The following is a 25,034-nucleotide window of genomic DNA, read 5'->3' as shown; positions in this document are numbered from 1 at the left end:
AAGAGTCTGTTTCCCCCTTCTAAGTATAAAGTACTTAGTAGCTCACAGTACACATCTTGTGAGCTTCCTGTTGTAGCTTCTGAGAGGCATCTCTCTTTCCAAAAGGCATGTTCCCCCCCCCTTAGTCAGCTCTGATGGTGATTCTCTTTTGAAAGCATTCTTCACCCAGCAGTACATATCCTTCAACATAAGGAGAGCCTCCTGGATCAGGCCAATGACCCATCTAGTCCTGTTCTCACAGTGGCCAACAAGATGCTTGTAAGAAACCAGCAACTGGCACCCAAAAGCATTGGTGCCTCCAACTAGGAAGGTAGATCACAGTCATCATGCCTAGCATTCATCAATAGCCCTTGCCTTCATGAATTGGTTTAATTCTCTCTTAGAACCTTCACTCCCTCCTCTGGGAGTGAGTTTCATAATTTGCTTCCTATTCAAAGAAATGGCTGTTCTCTGCATGTTGCCCATGCTAGTGTATTCATACCTGGGGGATTTTGTAGGTTCCTAGCATAGTTGAAACCTGGAGTGAGGTGTCATAGTTGACCCCTTCAATGAAAACCAAGGGCTTCTTCTGTTTTCCGCAGTGGTAGTTTGGGACATTGGCCCTTCCAGGAGAAAGCAGATCTAGCGTGGCATCATAGGTCATCCTTGCATTGAAATGATTCTCATGGATGTCATAGGCCAGGGTGATGTTGGGTAAGATCCCGGGGTCCTGGTTAATCTCATGGATGGCGATCATGAAGGACAGGAGATTCCAGTATGCTCTTGTCCCTCTTTCCCTGTAATAAACATGAAGCCTAATGTCAGTCTCCATTCAGTGAAAAGTGTCAAGTCCCTGCTTTCTAAGTCCTGGAAGAAATTGCAGCCACAAGAATGAAGCAAAACAGAACATCCACATCACATAATCAGCCATCTGTGAGTTTGTTGGAAGGTGAACGGCTGCTTGCCAGTTAAGGAGAGATAGAAGCATATTTGAACACTTAAGTGCTGGAAGCAGGGAGTGAATACCACCCTCAAATATATTGAGCAAAAGTTTGTAAAAGGACAGGGCACTAGTTCAAGGGGAGTGGTAGGTTATAAGAGTTTGCTTCCTTATTTTTAAAAAAGGTAGAGGAGAGGTAAAATAGACACCTTTACAAGTCATATAATTCCTGCTTCTAATTGTTATTGCTGTTCCTATCCTATTTAGTACCAAACTTTCACCCTAAGGTCCCAGGGCAGGTGAACTGTACTGGCTGCCAGTTGATATCTAGACTCAATTCAACGTGATTATATGTTAACTTTATACATTAGTAGATAGGTAGCCGTGTTGGTCTGCCATAGTCAAAATAAAAAAAAAATTCCTTCCAGTAGCACCTTAAAGACCAACTAAGTTAGTTCTTGGTGTGAGCTTTCGTGTGCATGCACACTTCTTCAGATACACTGATACCAACTTCTGTGTATCTGAAGAAGTGTGCATGCACACGAAAGCTCATACCAAGAACTAACTTAGTTGGTCTTTAAGGTGCTACTGGAAGGAATTTTTTTTATTTTAACTTTACACATTGTGACAGTTTAATAGCTATAGTCCTGCTCCTTTCAGAGGAGTGCAGATCAGGCTATCTTCACATTTCCCAAGTCAAGAAGTTGGGACGCAGATGATCTCTGGCTCTTCATGATTCACCATCAATTTGGATTTTTTCCAGTGGAAAAAAGTAAGGAGCGAAGCAATGCCTATGCATTTTGTGTCTTCAATGGGCAAACTCTAGAAAGCAGGACTTGTCCCTGGCAGATAAGCATTAGAGGCCTGGGCAATCACAGCTGAGCATAATACTATTAAACAAGGTCCAATGTAGATGCCTACCCATTAATCACAATCTTATCTGCTATGCTGAAATTGCAAGGGGAAAGTACAGCTTACCTTACAATGTAATTGCAAGGGGGAATATGGAAATCGTGTTCAGGATGAACGGTCTGTAATGTAGATATGACCCCGCTTATGATGTGGTCTCCTGCCTTGTAATAATTCGTTGCATCTGGATGATCCCTTCTCAAGTTCAATGGGCATTTTGCTTTCCGCATCCTAGAAGCTGCACAGCGAAGCGGCAGCAGCAACAACAACATCAATAAGAGCCTCACTCTGTGTCTGCCTCCTGTCATTACATCTGTTGTCACTGCTCTCAACTTAGCAAGAAGCGAATTAGATGAAGCCCAAAGTCTCCAACAAGACCAAAGCCCCAGAGAAAATGTGAGGAAAGGGAGGATACGAAGCTTTCACACTGGCAGAATCCCTGCCTGCCTGCCTGAAAGATAAGTCAAAGCCCTCAATGGCACAAGACGTCTTTAAAAATGCAGCAGGCATTTCAAGCTCTCATTTCTGAAATATCTGTTCTTTGTGTCAAAAGTGGGTACATTTATGAGTTTTGCCAAGGAAGAAATCACTATGATTATGATAATTATGCAGGGAATATACATCTCTGGAATCATTGTGGAGCTTGAGCAGCAGCTGCAGAGCTAGAAGAAAACATCACAATCTGTTTTCTGATGCTCTAGAGGGTAGGACCAATGGCTTCAAGTTAAAAGAAAGGAGACTCTAACTAAACTTCAGGAAAAAGTTTCTGACATTGTGGGAGATTGTGGACTTTCCTTCCTTGGAGGTTTTTAATCAGAGTTTGGATGACCATCTGTCATGAATGCTTGGTTGAGATTCCTGCATTGCAGAGGGTTGAAATATATGCCCCTTGGGATCCCTCTTCCAACTCTACACTTCCATAATTCTATGATTCTATGTTCACCAGATAAGCCAGAATCAAACTATTTTTTCAGGACATTTTGGGGCCTGATATGATGAACCTCTGCTGCCTGATTGACTTTTTTTATGCACTTGAAGCCTCCTGTGCCAGTCGAATATTTTATTTCAGGGTATTTGTATCTCTCCCCATCACCTCATACCCTCTCCTGACAAAGTTTTTTGACATTTGAATATTTCATTTTAGACCAGCAAGTGGCTGGATTTTGTTATTGCCTTTCTGTTCACAGATCCCTACAATGGAAAAGAATGTACAAAGAATCAGATGGCATCTTTGCTTTTTGTCGTCATATGCTCCTTTGTATTCAGACCAGGCCTGAGTAAAATAATGTAGCACTTGGGAAGGAAGATGCAGCCCAGGAGACCAGCACTGGAGGCCAACATAGAGAAGACCTGCACGGCTACCATGTATTTCCCCTTGGTGCTCTGGTAGGTGGGCACAAAGGACACCCAAACACTGCAGAAGACCAGCATGCTGAAGGTGATCAGCTTAGCTTCATTGAAGGCCCCAGGCAGATTCCTGGCTAGGAAAGCCACCGTGAAGCAGATGGCAGCCAGGAAACCCATGTAGCCGAGGGCACCATAAAACATGGCAGCAGACCCTACATTACATTGCAGGATAATCTCTGCAGGTTGGGAGTGCATGTCGGAGTCTGGGAATGGGGGAGAGGTCCCCAGCCAGGTGGTGCAGATGACAACTTGGACACTGGAACAGGAAAGGACAACAGCATTGGCCAGAGTCTTCCCCAGCCATTTCTTCACCCTGTTCCCTGGCTTTGTGGCCAGAAAAGCCAGCACAACGGTAATGGTTTTGGCCAGCAAAGAAGAGACAGCAACTGAGAAGATGAGGACAAATGCAATTTGTTGGAGAAGACAGGTGGCTTTTCTTGGCTGGCCAATGAAGAGCAAGGAGGACAAAAAGGAGAGCAAGAGGGATACAAGGAGGATGTAGGAAAGGTCCCTGTTGTTGGCTTTGACTATGGGAGTTTCTGAGTATTTAATGAAAATTCCTAACACCAAGCATGTGATTAAGGAGAATAATAAGGTAAAGGAAGACAAGAGAATCCCCAAATAGTCTTCGTAGGACAGGAAAGTGATAATCTTGGGAACACATTGATCTCGGTCCTTGTTTGAGTGCTGATCTTCCAGACATTTGGTGCAGTGGTCTGCATCTGAAAGGAAGATGAGTGATTTCAGTACCCAGGGTCTCAACCAAGGGACATTCCCAGCCCCAGCGGGAGATACTATGACTTGAATTGGCAATCTGTTGCATGCAAAGCAGATATCCCAACCTTGGGTAAAGATTTTATGGGAGGGGGAATAATATGATACTGTTTTGGACAAGATTACAAAAGTTGCCCTATTCTCTCACTTGCCTTCCACAGTGGAGATGGTCCCCTTTTCACAGGGAGCACAATCATAGCAGCAAAGTGGCTCTCCTTCCCGGATGACCTTGACATCCCCAATATGACAGCTCTCAGCACATCTGGATTGAGGGACAGTCTGCCCGTAAAGAAAGATGGTCAGGAGTTAGTGGTTTTGTGGGATGTAAAGGTGCAGTCAAGTGCAACCTTCCGACAGAGGACTAACGGCCTCCGGGTTCTAACTGGTTGCTGTGACAACCAGTTTGTCGGTTGCTGGTAGTTTTGAAAGATGACTGCTTAGTTGCAGTCACCTTAGGACCAACTTCCCTCTGGTGTAGTTCATTTGCTTGTTATGTAACCTAAGCCTGCCTTCAGATACGCTTCTGTAAACCTGAATGAATCTGAGAGTAAAATGGTTTTATATTACATGAATCAGATTCGTGTGTGTATTCCTTTATTAGTAGAACTCAGACAAGTCAGCAACAAGCTGATCACTGCATAAACTTATAATTGGGCATTGTTTAACTCTGCTAAAGTAATCCTTCCCACGGGTATGTCTATCTCTGCAATAATACTGGAGCCAATACTCCCAGCTCCTGTCACCTAGCAGTTTGAAAGCATACAGTGGTGCCCCGCAAGACGAAAAACTCGCAAAACGAAAGGTTTTTCCGTTTTCGAGTTGCCTTGCATGACGAATTTCCCTATGGGCTTGCTTCGCAAAACGAAGCTTGCCCCGCAAGCTCCGGGGACAGCGGGTCTTCCCCGCTGTCCCCGGACCTCTTTTGAAGCAAGGGGCGGTGGGGAGAAGCGATTTCTCCCTGCAGCCCCAGGTCCGGGGACAGCGGGAAGCGCTTCCCACTGTCCCCGGACCTCTTTTGAAGCAAGGGGCGGCGGGGAGAAGCTATCTTCTCCCCGCAGCCCCTTGCTTCAAAAGAGGGGACAGAGCGGCGCTTGCCCTCTGTCGCCGGACTGTCTCCATAGGAACGCATTGATTGATTTTCAATGCATTCCTATGGGAAACCGTGCTTCGCAAGACGAAAAACTCACAAGAAGAAAAAACTTGCGGAACGAATTAATTTCGTCTTGCGAGGCACCACTGTACTAGTTCAAGTAGATAAATAGATACTGCTGCTGTGCGAAGGTAAACGGCATTTCCGTACGCTCTGGTGTCCTATTGCGCCAGAAGCAGTTTAGTCAGTCTGGCCAAATGAGCCAGAAAATCTGTCTACAGACAAATGCCAGCTCCCTTGGGCTGAAAGCAGAGATGAGTGCCACACCCCATAGTTGGATTTGACTGGATTGAACAGGATTGAACTTTACATTTACTAAATTGTTCAGGGAATTTTAAACAAAAATAGATTGTGAAGACCTGCAACAGAACCTCTCCAAAATTGAGTGAATAATAATAATAATAATAATAATAATAATAATAATAATAATAATAATAATAATAATAATAATAATTCATTATTTATAAAACACCCATCTGGCTGGGTTTCCCCAGCCACACTGGGTGGCTGCCAATAAAATATTAAATAACAATAGTCAATCTGTAGACAGATTAAGCAATAAATTGGGAAATGTATTTCAAAGCAAATAAGTGTGAAGTGATGCAGGTTGAGGCAAAAAATATTACTTTCCTAAATATGCACCTGGGAGTTGAAGTGGGAGTGACTGTTCCTACAAAACTAAAAGCCCCTTTCAATCCAATATCCTCTGTTTTCTTTTTCTTTTTGGATCAAAGTCAAATGTATCTGAATGATTTAACTCACCTTATTAAACCAAAGGGGCCACACGATGGCATCCTGATCAATGGTGACTTTTACGCCTGCGGATCCCTCTCTCTCCATACTCCCAACTTTCCCCACGTGAAGGGAGTCATTGGCAAGCATCACAATGTTCACCAGGTCAAATTCAGCTGTCAGGTCCCCATTCTCATCTAAATATATTCCACCCATAGAAGCATTGTAGAACTGAAAATCACCCAGGAAACGGTGGAACTGGCATGACAGAGAAGATTTAAGAAAGTTGGCTGTTTCCGCCCAGGTGGTTCACATGTTATCTAGGCACGTAGTAGCCCTGGAGGGTTTTTCTATTTAATGTTCCCAATATACTTCTTTTTAAAAAAAATTATTTTCAATGCAAAGTTAGAACAAAAATTAAAAACATAAAATCCTAAAAAATGAACAAACCAACAAAAACAAATCAAAACAAACAGAAACCAAAAAGGGAAAAAATCACACCTACCAAAAAAATACCCTGCCATCATACTAATCTTTACGTACATATACACATATTGACTTCCTTCCTCTGTTTTGAGACCTCAAAAATTTTAATCTTTTTGAATTGTTGTGTCTAATGTAAATTACCTCTGTCTTTACACATTTCGCACCGCTTGTCGATTTCTTTAACCCTGCAATGCTTCATTCACTACATACCGATATACTTACTCCAGAACAATGTTTTTTCATATATTCTTTAACACAATCCCACTCCTTTGCTAATTTTTGGTCCGATTGTCCCCTTAAGAATGCTGTGAATCTTGCCAAATTTATAAAATCACAAAGTTTAATTTGCCAGGTATTTGATTTTGATTTATGAATTTTTGCCAATTTTAATGTAGTTAAGTACCGTTGGTATATCATTTCCCCAATAAACTTGAGGTCTTTCAGGATGGGCAGCTGAGCAGCCTAAGAAATAGGTTCCTTTCAAGATTTGACTGAACATGAGTGGACTGATTTGGCTTGCATTACCAAGAACTTTCTGACACTAAGAGCTGTTTGACAGAGGAACAGTCTCCCTCAGGAGGTTGTGGACTCTCCTTCATTGGAGGTTTGTCAACAGAGGTTGGATGGCCATCTGTCAAGAATGATTTACTCGAGATTCCTGCATTGCATTATGTGGGACTAGATGACTTTCAGGGTTCCTTCCAATTCTACAATTCCTTGATTCCATAATTTGGGTGAACAAACTGGGTGTGTCTCACCTTACCTACCTCTGCCCACCTGAGTTTATGATACTGCTCCAGGCTAGACTAGGGGGTCAAGGCAGGTGTGTTGCTCTTGTCTTTAGAGACACCATCTCCTAGACCAGGGAACCATTTGGCCTTCGAATGGGTTTGTGGAGAAACTTTGCAAATTAAAATTTATTGAACTTCATACATGCAGTACAATACTATCTTGCTATTATGATGGCATCCCTAGGAATGTATATGAATGGAGATGTAATATGAGTGTCATTTCCTTTTAAGGAATCTTTGGTCTTCTCTTTGAAAGGGTCACATGATCATTGCTAGCAGTCCATAGTCTTGCAGATCAAGGTAACTATTGAAGGGTCTATTAATTCTGTATCAATCATTTTGACTCAGGTAGGTTGCTGTGTTGGTCTGGCGTAGTAGATTATATATATATATAAATTCTCTAGTAGCACCTTAGAGACCAACTAAGTTTGTTCTTGGTAGTTATGAGCTTTGTGTGCATGGACACTTCTTCAGATACCATGTGCATGCACACGAAAGCTCATACCAAGAACAAACTTAGTTGGTCTCTAAGGTGCTACTGGACAATTCTTTTATTTTTTTAATCATTTTGATGTACAGTATTTTATAACCTCATTTATCTCCTTTTTTAATGCTTGGTTAATTTCTGTTAATTAAAGGAAATGGACCTACAAATCTGTCATTGAACAAATCGTTATTTAAAATGGAACAAAATCCATCCAGATAATTAGAGAAGGAAAATGAATACCTGTAATGCTTGGACTTTTACATCTTCCAACCTGTTCTGACCCATCATCACCACCCTCTTGGGTCTAGAAGAGTACGCAGCATTTAAGGCATGGGCCAGAGCTCGGACCGTGTTGTAAATGCTGTAGGTGTCCTGAAACAGGCTCCTTTCAAGGACTTCTTGAGGGAACCCTGAAAAGTTCTCCTTTACTTTGCATCGCTTCTGGCCTTTCACAGAAAACACATGCTTTGCATATGAGCAATTATAGCCCCGAGGCCAAAATGGATGGTAATTACCGTAGGCGGAGGAAACTGGCAGATTACCATCATGTTTTGATCTTTTTTTGGTCTGGATAAATAAAGATAGATATCCATGAATGTGCTTGTTCTCAAGTCTTTTGGGAGACATGTTGGAGCTGACATATGAGAAAGCTATTGTGATCCAAACTTTCCCAGTAATGGGTTCCAGGGTTTCACTCACTATTTCTATTGTATTTGCAGCTTCTGAGGGGGACTGAGAGTCCCCATAGTAAAGAAACACATTGATTCTCCTGTCCATGGAAAGTGAAATCTTCTTCATCAGCTTTGTGTACTCATCTCCTTTATACAGAATGTCTCGAGGAATGGTTTGTGAGAAAGCAAGGCAGACACCACCCGTAGCAAGCACAGGGGTCAGGGTGCTCAGAAATCTTTCTCCATTGTCAGAGTCAGGAACTATGAGCCCAATCCAAGTCCATCTGAAATGTAGGAGTAGCCTGACAATCCCTGAGCCTGGGGGTTCTTCATTTGGGGTCACTCGGTATAGCAAAGGAGATTGTGTTTTGTCAAGAGCATGATGAACAGAAGCATAACTGACCTAGGAAGTAAAGGAAGATATAGAGGGTTTTATTGGTCAACTGGAAATTGTGGTGTGATGTCCTGCTTCCTCCACAACTCTTTAAGAAAACATGGAGCAACATTGCTAGATTTAGACCCTAGATCTTATCTGCTGTCCTTTTAAAGTTGCACAATTAGAACAGCAACAACCCACATTCATAAGAACAAGTAATGAAAAACAGCAGAATCTGTTTTAAGAGAGATGGCTTCTGTTGGTGTCAGGGAAGTGCCATCAGAACAGGGGCGGGAAACAGAGGGGCAGTTGTGTTACAGGGAGCCTCTGAAAATATTGCGAAGCAGTTCCTCTTCCGGTGATGAGGAAAACCCCACCTCCAGTGGGGAAGAGGTGAAAGGACCAGAGGGTGCTGGTGTGATCCTCAGCACCACTCCTGGCAAAGCCAGCCAGGACGGAAACACGCACCCTCTGTCGCCCACCCTGCGCAGAAGTCTAAGGCGCAAAGAGGGGAGGAAGAGGCTGGGCGTAGCGAGGCTTTTATGCTGGAGAAGGTCCAGGAAACAGGCACTCCCGGATTCTGCTAGCAATTGAAGCAGACATGAACTTTGGGGTTCTGCACTGTAAAAAGTTTGCATCTAAAGAAAACCTGTAAAATACAGGTCTGAGTCCTGCCTGGTTACTCGTGAGCAGCCACCCTTGCCATCTGACAGTTGGGGCTGTTCTGGGATTAAGAAGTTTTAGGGCAATACTCAACCAGTGACTAGTAGTGTGGGAATCTGTCCCATTTTTTCTAGACTGTTTTCCAGATGTAAAATTCCCACCCATTTCACAAAGCTGTTTGCTCTTTGAGAGGAAACATTCATTTACCATATAGGCCAGGGGTTCCCAAAGTGATGCCCTCCAGATGATATTCAACTCCAATTCCCTTGAGCCAATGTTCACCCCTTAGACTGCTCTGATGGTGACCCCTTTTGTGAAACCCTTTTTCACCCAGCAGGACAAATCCTTCAACACAAGGAGAACCTCCTGTATCAGGCCAACGGCTCATCTAGCCCAGCATCCTGTTCACTCAGTGGCCAGCCAGGTGATTGTAGGAAACCAGCAGGCACAGCTTGGGCACAAATGCACTCTGCCCTCATGTGATTCCCAGCAACGCAGCACCCAGAAGCAGTGGTGCCTCCAACTAGGGAGGTAGATCACAGTCATCATGCCTAGCAGCCATTAATAGCCCTTGCCTTCATGAGTTGGTTTAATCCTCTCTTAAAACCTTCACTGCCTCCTCTGGGAGTGAGTTTCATAATTTGCTTCCTATTCAAAGAAGTGGCTGTTCTCTGCATGTTGCCCATGCTAGTGTGTTCATACCTGGGGGATTTTGTAGGTTCCCAGCATAGTTGAAATCTGGAGTGAGGTGTCAGAGTTGACCCCTTCAATGAAAACCAAGGGCTTCTTCTGTCTTCCACATTGGTAGTTTGGGACATTGGCCCTCCCAGGAGAGAGCAGATCTAGTGTGGCATCATAGGTCATCCTTGCATTGAAATAATTCTCATAGATGTCATAGCCCAGGGTGATGTTGGGTAAGATCCCGGGGTCCTGATTAATCTCATGGATGGCAATCATGAAGGACAGGAGATACCAGTATGCTACCATATCTGCTGCCCTGCAACAAAGCATGAAGCCTAATGTCAGTCTCCGTTCAGTGAAAAGTAACAAGTCCCTGCTTTCTTAATCCTATAAGAAATTGCAGCCACAAGAATGAAGCAAAACAGAACATCCACATCGCACAATGGAAGCTGAACGGCTGCTTGCCAGTTAAAGGGAGATAGAAGCATATTTGAGCACTTGAGTGCTGGAAGCAGGGAGTGAATACCACCCACAAATATATTGAGCAAAAGTTTGTAAAAGGACAAGGACAAGTTCAAGGGGAGTGGTAGGTTGTAAGAGTTTGTTTATTTTTTAAAAAAAGAAGAGTAGATGTAAAATAGAGATCTTTACCAGTCATATAATTCTTGCTTCTAATTGTTATTGCTGTTGTTATCCTATTTAGTACCTACCTTTCACCCTAAGGTCCCCGGGCAGGAGAACTGTACTGGCTGCCAGTTGATTTCTAGACTCAATTCAACGTGATTGTATATTACCTTGATAGACGATTGTGACAATTTAATAGTTATAGTCCTGCTCCTTTCAGAGGAGTGCAGAAAAGGCCATCTTCACATTTCCCAAGTCAAGAAGTTGGGACGCAGATGATCTCTGGATCTTCATGATTCACCATCAATTTGTTTGTTTTTTCCAGTGGAAAAAAGAAAGGAGGGAAGCAATGCACATACATTTTGTGTCTTCAATGGGCAAACTCTAGAAAGCAGGACCTGTCCCCGGCATATAAGCATTAGAGGCTTGGGCAGTCACAGCTAAGCACAACAGTATCAAAGAATATGCTATGTATATATGCCTACCCATCGCAATTTTGTCTGCTGTGCAGAAATTGCATGGGGGAAATGCAGCGTACCTTATACTGTAAATGAAAGGGGTGGCGAGGAAATGGTGTCCAATATGAACAATTTGTAATGTAGATATGACCCCGCTTATGAGGTGGTCTCCTGGATCGTAATAATTCATTGCATCTGGATGGTCCCTTCTCAAGTTCAATGGGCATTTTGCTTTCGCCATCCTAGAAGCTGCACAGGGAAGCAGCAGCAGCAACAACAACAACAGCATGAATAAGAGCCTCACTCTGGGTCTGCCTCCTGTCATTACATCTGTTGTCCCTGCTCTCAACTTAGCAAGAAGCAAATTAGATGAAGCCCAAAGTCTCCAACAAGACCAAAGCCCCAGAGAAAATGTGAGGAAAGGGAGGATACGAAGCTTTCACACTGGCAGAATCCCTGCCTGCCTGGAAGATAAGTCAAAGCCCTCGATGGCACATGAGGCCTTTAAATATGCAGCAAGCATTTCAAGCTCTCATTTCTGAAATATCTGTTCTTTGTGTCAAAAGTGGGTACATTGCTTGAGTTTTGCCAAGGAATAAATCACTATGATTATGATAGGTATGTGGGGAATAACCCTCTCTGGAATCACTGTGGAGCTTGGGCAGCAGCTGCAGAGCTGGAAGAAAATATCACAATCTGATTTCTCTTTGCTCTAGAGGGTAGGACTTGAATCAATGGCTTCAAGTTAAAGTAATGAAGACTGCAACTAAAAATCAGGAAAACTTTCTGACAGTAAGAGCTGTTTGAAAGTGGAATGGTCCCCCTTGGGAGGTTGTGGGCTTTCCTTCCTTGGAGGTTTTTAAGCAGAGTTTGAATGGCCATCTGTCATGAATGCGTTAGTTGATATTCCTGCATTGCACGGGGTTGGACTGGATGCCCCTTGGGGTCCTGCCAACTCTGTGCTTCCATAATGCTATGATTATGTGTTCAAAATATCTAACTGATGTGGTGAAATGTGATCCTAGAATGACAATCATTTAAAATACATCACCAGATAAGCCGGGCTGAAACTATTCTTTCAGGACATGTTGGGGAACTTCTGTTGCCTGGTTGACAACATATGAAAAAACAACCATAGAAGCCCCCTGTGCCAGTTAAATATTTTATTTCAAAGTATTTGTAACTCTCCCCATCACCTCAAATCCTCTCCTGACGCATATGTTGGGCCTAGTCAATCCACAGCTTTTTGACATTTGAATATTTCATTTTATATCTGCAAGTTGCTGGGGGGTTTTTTTATTGCCTTTCTGTTCACAGATCCCTACAATGGAAAGGAATGTACAAAGAATCAAATGCCATCTTTAGTTTTTGTCGTCAGATGCTCCTTTGTATTCAGACCAGGACTGAGTAATATAATGTAGCACTTGGGAATGAAGATGCAGCCCAGAAGCCCAGCACTGGAGGCCAACATAGAGAAGACCTGCACGGCTACCATGTACTTCCCCTTGGTGCTCAGGTAGGTGGGAACAAAGGACACCCAAACACTGCAGAAGACCAGCATGCTGAAGGTGATCAGCTTGGCTTCATTGAAGGCCCCAGGAAGATTCCTGGCTAGGAAAGCCACTGTGAAGCAGATGGCAGCCAGGAAGCCCATGTAGCCAAGGGAACCATAAAACATAGCAGCAGACCCTTTGTTGCATTGGAGGATGATCTCCCCGGGCTGGGAGTGCATATCAGTATCTGGGAATGGGGGAGAGGTACTCAGCCAGGTGGTGCAGATGACAACTTGGACACTGGAACATGAAAGGACAACAGCATTGGCCATAGTCTTCCCCAGCCATTTCTTCACCCTGTTCCCTGGCTTTGTGGCCAGAAAAGCCAGCACAACGGTAATGGTTTTGGCCAACAAAGAAGAGATAGCAACTGAGAAGATGAGGACAAATGCAATTTGTTGGAGAAGACAGGTGGCTTTTCTTGGCTGGCCAATGAAGAGCAAGGAGGACAGAAAGGAGAGCAATAGGGAGACAAGGAGGGTGTAGGAAAGGTCCCTGTTGTTGGCTTTGACTATGGGAGTTCTTGAGTATTTGATGAAAATTCCTAACACCAAGCATGTGATTAAGGAGAATAATAAGGTAAAGGAAGACAAGAGAATCCCCAAATAGTCTTCATAGGACAGGAAAGTGATAATCTTGGGAACACATTGATCTGGTCCTTGTTTGAGTGCTGATCTTCCGGACATTTGGTGCAGTGGTCTGCATCTGAAAGTAAGATGAGTGACTTCAGTACCCAGGGTCTCAACCAAGGGACATTCCCAGCCCCAGCGGGAGATACTATGACTTGAATTGGCAATCTGTTGCATGCAAAGCAGATATCCCAACCTTGGGTAAAGGTTTTATTGGGGCTGGGGAAAAATAAAATGATACTGTTTTGGACAAGATTACAAAAGTTGCCCTATTCCTTCTCTCACTTGCCTTCCACAGTGGAGATGGTCCCTTTTACACAGGGAGCACAATCATAGCAGCAAAGTAGCTCTCCTTCCCGGATGACCTTGACATCCCCAATATGACAGCTCTCAGCACATCTGGATTGAGGGACAGTCTGCCCATAAAGAAAGATGGTCAGGAGTTAGTAGTATCGTGGGATGTAATGGTGCAGTCAAGTGCAACATTCCGACAGAGGTCTAACGGCCTCCAGGTTCTCACCGGTTGCTGTGACAACCAGTTTGTCGGTTGCTGGTAGTTTTGCAAATAATTTTTATTAAGTTTCCATTTACCAAGCCAATCATATCATATCATATTAATTATTCCAAATTATATCAATACATATCACAAAGTCCAAATATTAAACAAAATTTAAAATTTTTGTGAGGGGTACCCATGCTTTGAGTTCGGTAGGAGTCCAATCATCTTTGTATTTCTGCTACTTTGGTGTTCACATTCCTATCTTCTCATCTCCTTGTCATTATCCTTTTTCTTCTTAATAACCTCCGAGTTGTCTCCACAAGTGAGTTGAAAGAAACAGCCTTGTTTATATTCCTGTGTGAACTTTGTAATGCTCTCCCGTAATTCATCTCACATAGATCCAAGATTCCAAGAGTCCTGTTCAAGCGGCAGTCGCCATTTTAGCCAGTTCCGATGAAATACAGTCTCGGCGTCCTCTCTTTAATTTTCCCAGACCCTTTGCACCTTATATCAGTCTTTCCAGAAGGGTTATTGCCCTTTCAGATTTACGGTCCAAATCTAAGAGCAGAACAGTGGCTCACCCCCCCTAAAACTGAAAGTCTTGCAACCGGGTCTGCCTCTTAATGGCGGATCGCTTTTATAACTATGCAACAAGGAAGCCTCCCTTCTTTCCAGATCTTTCACAGAGTAACACCTTTTATTAACATTTTTTTGTTTACACACAGTTTGTTTTTCAATCTCACTTGCTATCAGACATTGTGACGGTTCTTCAAGGGGGGGGCGTTGTTAGGTAAATAATATTGAAAAAGAAGAAAGTTCCGCTCCATTCAACATACCGTCATGGCTGTGCTTCCTTGATGTAATCCTTTGTTCATTCCGTGCCATCGCTCAATCTTCTCAGTGGTAGATTTATTTAGCAGATAATACACTCCTGACCTTGCTCGAAGCATGTGCATTTACTTCAACAATTTTTCTCTATCTTAAACAACGCAACTAGTTTCGCTCCTGAAAGTAGCGTCCGGGAGTTCCAGAGCTCGCACAAGGGCTTTCCGCCCAGTGTCCCCACCCCCTCCATCTTTCGAACTCGGGGGTGATTTATGGACAACCGCGGGCGAGTACAGCATCTTCCCACCCCCTGGGAAGACGAGGGAGACTGATATACTCCCCATAATCAGCCTCTAATTACCTCGTGTGAACCAGATAGATGGTATTGTCGGCCATCTTCCAAGGCGCCCCTAGTGGGCCCCCCCCCTGGTTGCTGGTAGTTTTCAAAGATAACTGCTGAGTTGCAGTCACCTTAGGACCAACTTCCCTCTGGTATAGTTCATTTGCCTGTTATGTAACCTAAACCTGCCTTCAGGTACGCTTCTGTAAACCTGAATGAATCTGAGAGTAAAATAGTTTTATATTACATGAATCAGATTTGTGTGTGTGTTCCTATAGAGGGATTCTAAGGGATTTTTAACTCTGCTAAAGTAAACCTTCCCACAGGTATATCTATCTATGCAATAATACTGGAGCCAATACTCCCAGCTCCTGCCACCTAGCAGTTTGAAAGCATACTAGTTCAAGTAGATAAATAGATACTGCTGCTGTGGGAAGGTAAACGGCATTTCCGTACGCTCTGGTGTCCTGTTGCGCCAGAAGCGGTTTAGTCAGTCTGCCCAAATGAGCCAGAAAATCTGTCTACAGACAAATGCCAGCTCCCTTGGCCTGAAAGCAGAGATGAGTGCCACATCCCATAGTTGGATTTGACTGGATTGCACTGGATTGAACTTTACATTTACTAAATTGTTCAGGGAATTTTAAACAAAAATAGATTGTGAAGACCTGCAACAGAATAATAATAATAATAATAATAATAATTTATTATTTATACCCCGCCCATCTGGCTGGGCCTCCCCAGCCACTCTGGGCGGCTTCCATAAAAACCAGAAATACAGTAAAATGTCACACGTTAAAAACTTCCCTGAACAGGGCTGCCTTAAGATGTCTCCTGAATGTCAGGTAGTTGTTTATCGCTTTGACATCTGCTGGAAGGGCGTTCCACAGGGCGGGCGCCACTACCGAGAAGGCCCTCTGCCTGGTTCCCTGTAGCTTTGCTTCTCGCAGTGAGGGAACCGCCAGAAGGCCCTCGGCGCTGGACCTCAGCGTCCGGGCAGACTGATGGGGGTGGAGACGCTCCTTCAGGTATACTGGACCGAGGCCGTTTAGGGCTTTAAAGGTCAGCACCAACACTTTGAATTGTGCTCGGGAACGTACTGGGAGCCAATGCAGGTCTTTCAAGACCGGTGTTATATGGTCTCGGCGGCCGCTCCCAGTCACCAGTCTAGCTGCCGCATTCTGGATTAGTTGTAGTTTCCGCGTCACCTTCAAAGGTAGCCCCACGTAGAGCGCATTGCAGTAGTCCAAGCGGGAGATAACCAGAGCATGCACCACTCTGGCGAGACAGTCCGCAGGCAGATAGGGTCTCAGCCTACGTACCAGATGGAGTTGGTAAACAGCTGCCCTGGACACAGATTTGACCTGTGCCTCCATGGACAGCTGTGAGTCCAAAATGACTCCCAGGCTGCGCACCTGGTCCTTCAGGGGCACAGTTACCCCATTCAGGACCAGGGAATCCTCCACACCTGCCCGCCTCCTGTCCCCCAAAAACAGTACTTCTGTCTTGTCAGGATTCAACCTCAATCTGTTAGCCGCCATCCATCCTCCAACCGCCTCCAGACACTCACACAGGACCTTCACCGCCTTCACTGGTTCTGATTTAAAAGAGAGGTAGAGCTGGGTGTCATCCGCATACTGATGAACACCCAGCCCAAACCTCCTGATGATCTCTCCCAGCGGCTTCATATAGATGTTAAAAAGCATGGGGGAGAGGACAGAACCCTGAGGCACCCCACAAGTGAGGGCCCAAGGGTCTGAACACTCATCCCCCACCACCACTTTCTGAACACGGCCCAGGAGGAAGGAGCGGAACCACTGTATAACAGTGCCCCCAGCTCCCAGCCCCTCAAGACGGTCCAGAAGGATGCTATGGTCGATGGTATCAAACGCCGCTGAGAGATCCAGCAGAACTAGGAAACAGCTCTCACCTTTGTCCCTAGCCCGCCGGAGATCATCAACCAGTGCGACCAAGGCAGTTTCAGTCCCATGATGAGGCCTGAATCCCGACTGGAAGGGATCCAAATGGTCCTGCAACAGAACCTCTCCAAACTTGAGTGATTAATAATAATAATAATAATAATAATAATAATAATAATAATAGTAATAATAATTCATTATTTATACCCCACCCATCTGGCTGTGTTTCCCCAGCCACGCTGGGTGGCTGCCAATAAAATATTAAATAACAATAGTCAATCTGTAGATGGATTAAGCAATAAATTGGGAAATGTAATTCAAAGCAAACAAGTGTGAAGTGATGCAGGTTGAGGCAAAAAATATTAAATTCATAAATATGCTCCTGGGAGTTGAAGTGGGAGTGACTCTTCCTACAAAAGTAAAAGCCCCTTTCAATCCAATATACTCTGTTTCCTTTTTCTTTTTGCATCATAGTCAAATGTATCTGAATGATTTAACCCACCTTATTAAACCAAAGGGGCCACACGATGGTATCCTGATCAATGGTGAATTTTACGTCTGCGGATCCCTCTCTCTCCATACTCCCAACTTTCCCTACGTGAAGGGAGTCATTGGCAAGCATCACAATGTTCACCACATCAAAATCAGCTGTCAGGTCCCCATTCTCATCTAAATATGCTCCACCCATAGAAGCATTGTAGAACTGAAAATCACTCAGGAAACGGTGAAACTAGAATGACAGAGAAGATCACAGCATTTAAGAAAGTTGGCTGTTTCAGCCCAGGTGGTTCACATATTATCTAGGCACCTAGTGGCCATGGAGGGTTTTTCTATTTAATGTTCCCAATATACCGTATTTTTTGCCCCATAGGACGCACTTTTTCCCCTCCAAAAATGAAGGGGAAAGGTGGACTTCCGGGTTAGCGCCAGCGATGAATAGCGGAGTTCCTCTGACCGGAGGAACGGGCTCCGCGGAAACTGGGTCTCCTGCCACGGCGAAGGCAGGGACCCGATAGAAATTCCAGGCGGTGGAAGCCTGGGAACGTGGGGGTTCGGCAGGGCACCAGGAGCGCCTCCCCTGCTTGCGGGGAACCCCTCTGGGGGCTCCGGAGTAAAGCGGGGTGAGCGGCGCGGTGCTGCGAACTGACTGCTACTTTCGTGGAGTGAAGCCACATAGCCATCGTCGGAGAGCGCTGACTTTTTCCTGCTGACAATTGGACTTCTAAAATAAGGACCCGTGAGTAAAGAGAAGAAATTAGACCTTTAAAAACCGAATTGGATTACAAACAGGGAAGGTGCCAAACAGGAATTCAGCCTTCCTTTCTTTGTAAATAGTTGGAAGCAATTGGGCTTAATCTAAAGCCTGAAGGACTGTTTTTTAACACTTTAAACTTTAAGTTGAAATAGTGAACCCCCTTTTGGAGGGAGAAGAAAAAGGGGGAGGACTTTTGGTTGTTATTCATCTGTGAAAAAAGAGTTGAGAAGTTAATTTTCCACCACTCGGATCCTGGGGACTAGCAGCCATTAAAATAGATGTACTTTGGACTGCTGTTTACAAGTGGAAAAGTGAAACTAGAGTGACACACTGTCTCAACTACTTTTCCTTCTGGTTTAAAAGTTACAACTACCTTTATTTGAACTAAAGCTAAGCCTGGATACAAATAATATTGGTGTACTTTGCAATTACATTTGGCAACTGTATTTGGCAATTGCAATGTGGAAAAATAAAAGAAGATAAAGAGTAGCCATCTCCCCTAGAGGAGGACTTTGAAATTGCTATAAGGGGTGGAATTTTCCAACTTTGAAAAATAAAGCCAGGGGATTGAATTTGACCTTGGGGCCTTGAGTGTTATGGCTGATGAGAAAGAGAAACAGGGAACAACAAGGTCTGGGAAAGTTCTTCGGAGAACATCTGTTTCTGGCCGTCCAGCCTCCTCTGCCTCCTCTGCAACTGCCTCAATGCACACTAAACCAAAGGAAGGAATGACTTCGGAAGATGTTTTGGCACTTGCCTTGACTAAAATAAATGACTCCTTGGAACAAATGAACAAAAAATTGGACCAGAACACACAATCGATAAAAAGTTCAGAACAAACTATAAAAAGTTTGGAGCAAAAAGTTAATTCTAATACAGAAGCTATTGAGACACTAGTCAAGGAATCTAATTTAACTAGACAGACTGCAGAGGAGGTTAAGGAAAAGATCGTCACTGTTGAAGCCAAGGTGGCACAACTAGAAACAGAGGTCCCTGAGGTGCGAAAACAAGTAGAAGATCACAAGGTGTTGTTATCTGATTGAGCTTAAAGAGAAACAGACAAACCTGAGGATTCGAGCAATACCTGAACTAGAAAAGGACTCTTTGACTGACTATCTAACGAACGAATTTGTAGCTCACTGGGACCTAGATTTGCAAGAAGACCAGTTTAAAATTGTGAGAGCCTTCAGACTTGGAAGAGGAGGGGAAAAGGAGAAGAACAGAATAAGGGACTGCCTGATCACAAGAAGAAAGGGATAAAATCCTAAGTTGGCACTACGAGAACGCCTTGGTAATTCACCAATCAAAGGTGGAAATTTTTAAAGATATCCCAAAACATCTTTTGGACCTGAGATTTGATTATAAGGACCTGGTTGATCTCCTGAGAAGGAACCAAGTTAATTTCAGGTGGGAGTTCCTTCAAGGCCTTTCCTTCAACTTCAAGGGAAGGAAAATAAAAATAAGATCTCTGGAAGATAAAATAAAGTTTTTGTACAAATACGAAGAAGACCTACAGAAGGGAACTGGAATAGATTCAACTACATTGGAAAGGAGATAATCAGACAGAGGGTTGGAGCAAATAACACGGAAAAGAACGTCACCAGGTAAAGGCCTCCTGGACATTTCGGCATTGTCTTTTGGATTGGATTCTCCTGTTAAAGAACCAACGGTACCACCCTCAGAAGAGGAGCAAACTCTGGGAGCGGTTGGGGGAATATCAATGTAACCACAGGATGGCATTGCAGGTTCTGAGCTGGAATTGTAATGGTCTAAATATTCCGGAAAAAAGGCGTAGAGTGTTTCATTTATTGAAAAAAGAGCAATTGGACTTGATTTGTCTACAAGAAACTCATGTGACAAGGTTACACAGGAAGCTATTGGGCAATAAAAAACTAGGCCAAGAATTTATTTCATCGGACAAAGTTTAAAAAAGAGGTGTAGTCATCTATGCAAAGGAGAGCCTTCAACCTAAATTTATCTTTAAAGATGAACAAGGAAGATTTATAGCAATTGAAATTCAAACACAAGGAGAAAATTTTTTGATAATAGGCATTTATGCACCTAATGAAGGGAAATCGGAATTCTTCAAGAAGCTGCATGAAATTTTGATGGACTATATGGACTATAACATGATTTTGATGGGGGACATGAATGGTGTAGTATCTACAAATATGGATAAGGCGCAAAGACAAACAATTACCAAAGATGGAAGACTACCAAAAACCTTTTTCGACATGACTGAAAACATGGACTTAATCGATATCTGGAGGGTGAAGAACCCTCTGGGAAGAGAGGGAACCTTCTTTTCTGAGGCTAAAATGACATGGACAAGAATTGATCAAATCTGGGTAACTAGAGGGTTGGCCCCAAAGACTAGCAAAGTGGAAATATGCCCCAAGACCTGTTCTGACCATAATGCGATAAAGATGGAAATGAAATTGATGCCAACTGGTTCCTTTAGATGTAGGATGAATGATTCTTTGTTTGGGAATGATGAATTTACTAAAAAGGCTCAGAAAACTTTGAAAGACTATTTTGAGATAAATATGAATACGACCGTGGAAAAAAGAGTAATTTGGGATGCAAGTAAAGTCGTTATGAGAGGATTCCTGATACAACAGAATGCAATTAGGAAGAGAATGCAAAATGAGAAAAAAGAAAGAATTTTGGGGGAAATAAAGGAAGGAGAGAAGAAACTGAGGGAAAAACCAAAGTCTCAGGAGATCTTGAAAGAAATAAAGCTTTATCAAGTACAATATATGAAATTGATGAACCAGGAAATTGAATGGAAGATTAAACAGATGAGACAAAAGACATTTGATTCAGCAAATAAGTGTGGGAAATTGCTGGCCTGGCAGCTGAAAAAAAGACAAAAATTAAATACTATTACGAATTTGGAAGTGGAAGGAAAGAATGTACAGAATCCTGTGGAAATCAGAAAATGCTTTCAGAGGTATTTTAAACAACTATACACACAAGAAAAGCAGAATGAAGTGGACATTGATAAATTCCTGAAAATAAATGGACTACAGAAAATTTCCCAAGAAAATAAATTAATGCTGGACCATAAAATAACGGACCAGGAAGTAGAAGGGGCTATCCAGAGTATGCAACTGGGCAAATCTCCAGGGCCAGATGGACTGACTTCAAGATACTATAGATCTTTGAAAGAATGGTTAATACAACCTCTAAAGGAAGTCTGTAACGAAATTTTGGAAGGGAAAAGGGCGCCAGAGTCGTGGAAGGAAGCCTACATTACACTAATACCAAAAATAGAGGCCGAAAACTTCCGGGGGCGGCGCGAAACTGTAATGGCGGTCCTCTTCGTTCTCTGAAGAGGGGCTCCGCGGAAAAGGGTCGTTCGCTGCGGCATAGCGACGACCCATCAAGATAAACCACGGGTAGAGTGAGCCCGTGGCCGTGGGACTCGGCGGGCACCAGAAGCTGCTCTGAAAACACAGAAGGGACCCCGTAAGGAGACCCGGAGTGAAGGAGGGGTAGCGGTGCTGTGAGTTCATCGCTCTTTCCGCGGAAGTGAAGCCGCGCGGCTGTTACAGATGAGCGCTGATCCTTCTTCCTAAAATCAACACCAAACTGCAAGTAACATACCCGTGAGTAAAGGGGTTTAAAATTTGGCAAAGAATTTCTTAAATTCGGCTGAAAGCGGGAGACGAGAAAAGGGAAGTCCGTCTTCCGACATTGCTGACAAGATCAAAGCAAAGCTTTAAAAAGCGGAAAGCGCTTGAAACGGGACTGTGGGAAGCTTTAACTTTTTCGTGCTATCAGATCTGCTTGTTCTTTTAAACTGAAGGTGGAAATGGACATTGACTAAAAGAAGTAGTAAATGGGGACTTTCCTCCTATCTTTTTTCTTCTTCGGGCTGTATTTTTAAGGAGCCAGATCGTCGGGCTGCCAGAGAGGGAGACTGTGTCAAACTGCGGAAACAGTTGTAAAAACTTTGCTGGAACGTAACTGTTACATTTGAGCAGAAAAGATTGGATGGGATACTGTTGCAAGCACCTCTTGTGAAACTTTGTTGAACTATAAAAGGTGCTTTGGGAAACTTTGAGTTTTTGAAGGGACTGTTGGACTATTGGATTTACTGATTTGAAATAATTTGGAACTTTAATGGCGGATTACTTCCTTCTTTGTCTTTGAAACCTGGTGGCACTCCCCCTACAGGGCTTTCGGATTATAAAATCCTGGGAACTGACTCTTGTTTTGAATTCCACTTCACTGGTTGTTTACTTCTGAATTTGTCTCTCCCATGGAACAATAGACAATCTGACCTTGAACACTGACAGATGTGTAATGAGTGGTGCAGGGAGAACAAGAGCATCTAAAGCTAAGGAATCTAAAGAGGCTAAGGAAAAAGAAAAAGAAAGAAAACCAACACAATTTGTACAAACAACACTGACCCAAGGACGCCGATCGTCGGTTCCAGCTGTACTGGTGTCTCAGAGGGAAGGGGAAATAACCGAGAAGTCCACTGAAGAAGATATGGCAGCAGGTGGGTCAGATACATTATTAAAACAAATATTGGAGCAACTATCAAGTTTAAACCAGAAAGTGGACGACCAGTCTTTGAAAATAGATAAGGCGACCTCTTCGATTCAAAAATTGACTGAACAAGTTTCCCAGCACACGCAAGCTATAGAGAATTTGCAAGGAGCAACAGCGGAAAATCGGGAATTAGCTGGAGAAGCAATTCAGAAAGTGGGAGCTTTACAAAAAGAAGTTGAAGAAATTAAAGGAGAAGTCAAGCCCCTGCACAAACAGGTGGGTGAACAACAAATTTATCTGTCAATGGTGGAACTGAAAAATCGCGAGAGCAACATCAAATTGAGAGGCATCCCGGAACTCGAGCAAGGAGACCTGATTGGATACTTGACGCAGGAATTCACGAAGTTCTGGGGGTTAAAGGAGGATACAGATTTCAGGATTGTCTCGGCATATAGACTGGGAAGATTGGTAAGGAAAGACAGATCCAGGGACTGCTTGATAATTTTAAGATCAAAGGAAGAGAGAGATAAGATCCTAGGTCTTCACTTCAAAAAAGCAATTGAAATTCAAGATAAAAGGGTGGAAATTTACAGAGATATTCTGAGACAGTTGTTGGACCTCAGAGCCACCTATACAGAACTAGCAAAATTGCTGAGACACAACGCAATTCCCTATAGGTGGGAGTTTCCACAAGGATTATCCTTCACCTACAAAGAAAGGAAGGTCAAAATTAGAACACCTGAAGATAACCAAAAGTTCCTTCACGACCACGGAGAAGATCTCCAAAAAGGAACAGATTGGCTTCCAACCCTACCAACACCAATACTGCCTGGAGGCGGGCTAACGCCTGCACCCTCGGGATCTGAGCAAAAGGAAGGCACCTCACCCTAAGAACATCTTAATTAGAACAGGATGTCTCTGCAGCTACTTAGTTGGAATATAAATGGCGGGAATTCTCCGGAAAAAAGAAGGAGGATATTTCATATCCTAAAAAAAGAACAATTGGACGTAATATGCCTCCAAGAAACACATGTGACTAGGCTCCACAGGAAAGTATTAATCAATAAAAGACTTGGCCAAGAATTTATTTCATCTGACAAAGTTAAAAAAAGAGGCGTTGTAATTTATGCAAAGGAGAACCTGTCACCAAAATTTCTATTTAAAGATGATCATGGAAGAACTCTCGCAATTGAAATTCAAACACAAGGAGAGAAGATTTTGATATTAGGAATTTATGCGCCAAATGATGGAAAATCAGAATTTTACAAGAAGCTGCATGAGACAATGATGGACTATCTGGATTATTCTAACATTATTGTGATGGGAGATATGAATGGGGTGGTGTCAACAAATATGGACAAATCCCAAAATCAAAACTTAACAACAGACGGCAGACTTCCTAAAACCTTTTTTGAAATGACAGACAATATGGACTTGATTGACATTTGGAGGACAAGGAACCCCTTGGGTAAAGAAGGAACCTTCTTTTCTGAGGCCCATCTGTCATGGACACGAATCGACCAAATTTGGATATCTAGAGGGATGGCACCGAAAACAAGAAAAGTGGAAATCTGCCCAAAAACCTGCTCCGACCATAACGCTTTGAAAATGGAATTGAGACTTATCCCAACCGGATCCTTCAGATGGAGAATGAATGACACCTTGTTGAGAGATCAAGAGATTGTTAAGAAGGCCCAAAAAACCCTAAAGGACTATTTTGAAATAAATTTGAACACTACGGTGGAGAAAAGAACAATCTGGGACGCAAGTAAAGCTGTAATGAGAGGGTTTCTGATACAACAGAATACAATAAAGAGAAAATTTTGGAATGGAAAAAAGGAAAAAAATTCTAGAGAAAATAAGTGAAGGAGAGAAAAAGCTGAGAACCAAACCAAAGTCAAAAGAGGTGCTAAGAGAGATCAAATTCCATCAAGCACAATATTCGAAATTGATCAATCAAGAGATTGAATGGAAAATTAAACAAATGAAGCAGAGATCGTTTGAATCAGCAAACAAATGTGGAAAGTTGCTAGCTTGGCAGTTGAAAAAAAGACAAAAGTTAAACACGGTTACAAACTTGGAGATTCAAGGAAAAATAGTTCAGAAACCAGAAGAAATAAGAAAGTGCTTCCACAGATACTTCAAAGAGCTTTATGTACAGGGGCCTCAGAAAGAATCGGAAATAGACCAATTTTTGAGGACAAATGGACTATCCAAAATAAGTCAAGACAAAAGATCAATTCTCAACAGCAAAATAACTCAACAGGAAATTGAAGGTGCCATTCAAAATATGCAACTTGGCAAATCTCCAGGCCCGGATGGACTCACCTCCAAATATTATAAGACTTTGAAGGATTTCTTGATACAACCGTTGTTGGAGGTTTGT

The 25,034-nt window shown here is 43.1% G+C and overlaps 2 protein-coding genes across 7 annotated transcripts in view; both read right to left on the bottom strand.

Moving 5' to 3' along the window:
• Positions 1-25,034, bottom strand: part of LOC308580992 (vomeronasal type-2 receptor 26-like) — a 66,023-nt gene that overhangs the window by 798 nt on the left and 40,191 nt on the right. For 2 of the 6 annotated variants that reach the window (XM_081183390.1, XM_081183388.1), the window contains exons 3-5: positions 17,393-17,620; positions 13,600-13,726; positions 13,143-13,386 (exon numbers count right to left, since the gene is read on the bottom strand). In XM_081183390.1, the coding sequence (XP_081039516.1) occupies positions 13,244-13,386; positions 13,600-13,726; positions 17,393-17,620 (498 nt within the window). In that variant the 3' untranslated portion in view covers positions 13,143-13,243. Of the gene's footprint in view, positions 1-7,926; positions 8,102-8,147; positions 8,730-9,893; positions 10,363-13,142; positions 13,387-13,599; positions 13,727-17,392; positions 17,621-25,034 lie in introns of those variants that run through there. The other 4 variants (XR_014004862.1, XR_014004863.1, XR_014004861.1 and 1 more) reach the window with 4 other exon arrangements.
• Positions 2,865-10,322, bottom strand: LOC308578774 (vomeronasal type-2 receptor 26-like; the record flags this gene model as incomplete). Its single annotated transcript, XM_081179324.1, has 5 exons — positions 2,865-4,077; positions 4,162-4,288; positions 5,922-6,149; positions 7,896-8,729; positions 10,068-10,322. 5 exons carry the CDS (start codon positions 10,320-10,322, stop codon positions 3,047-3,049), a joined length of 2,475 nt encoding a protein of 824 aa, XP_081035450.1. The 3' UTR covers positions 2,865-3,046.

The sequence above is a fragment of the Podarcis bocagei genome, assembly GCF_964188305.1.
Source record: "Podarcis bocagei genome assembly, chromosome: 2".
NCBI lineage: Eukaryota > Metazoa > Chordata > Lepidosauria > Squamata > Lacertidae > Podarcis > Podarcis bocagei.
Note: the sequence above shows the minus strand (reverse complement) of the source record. Positions and strands in the feature narration are given on the sequence as shown.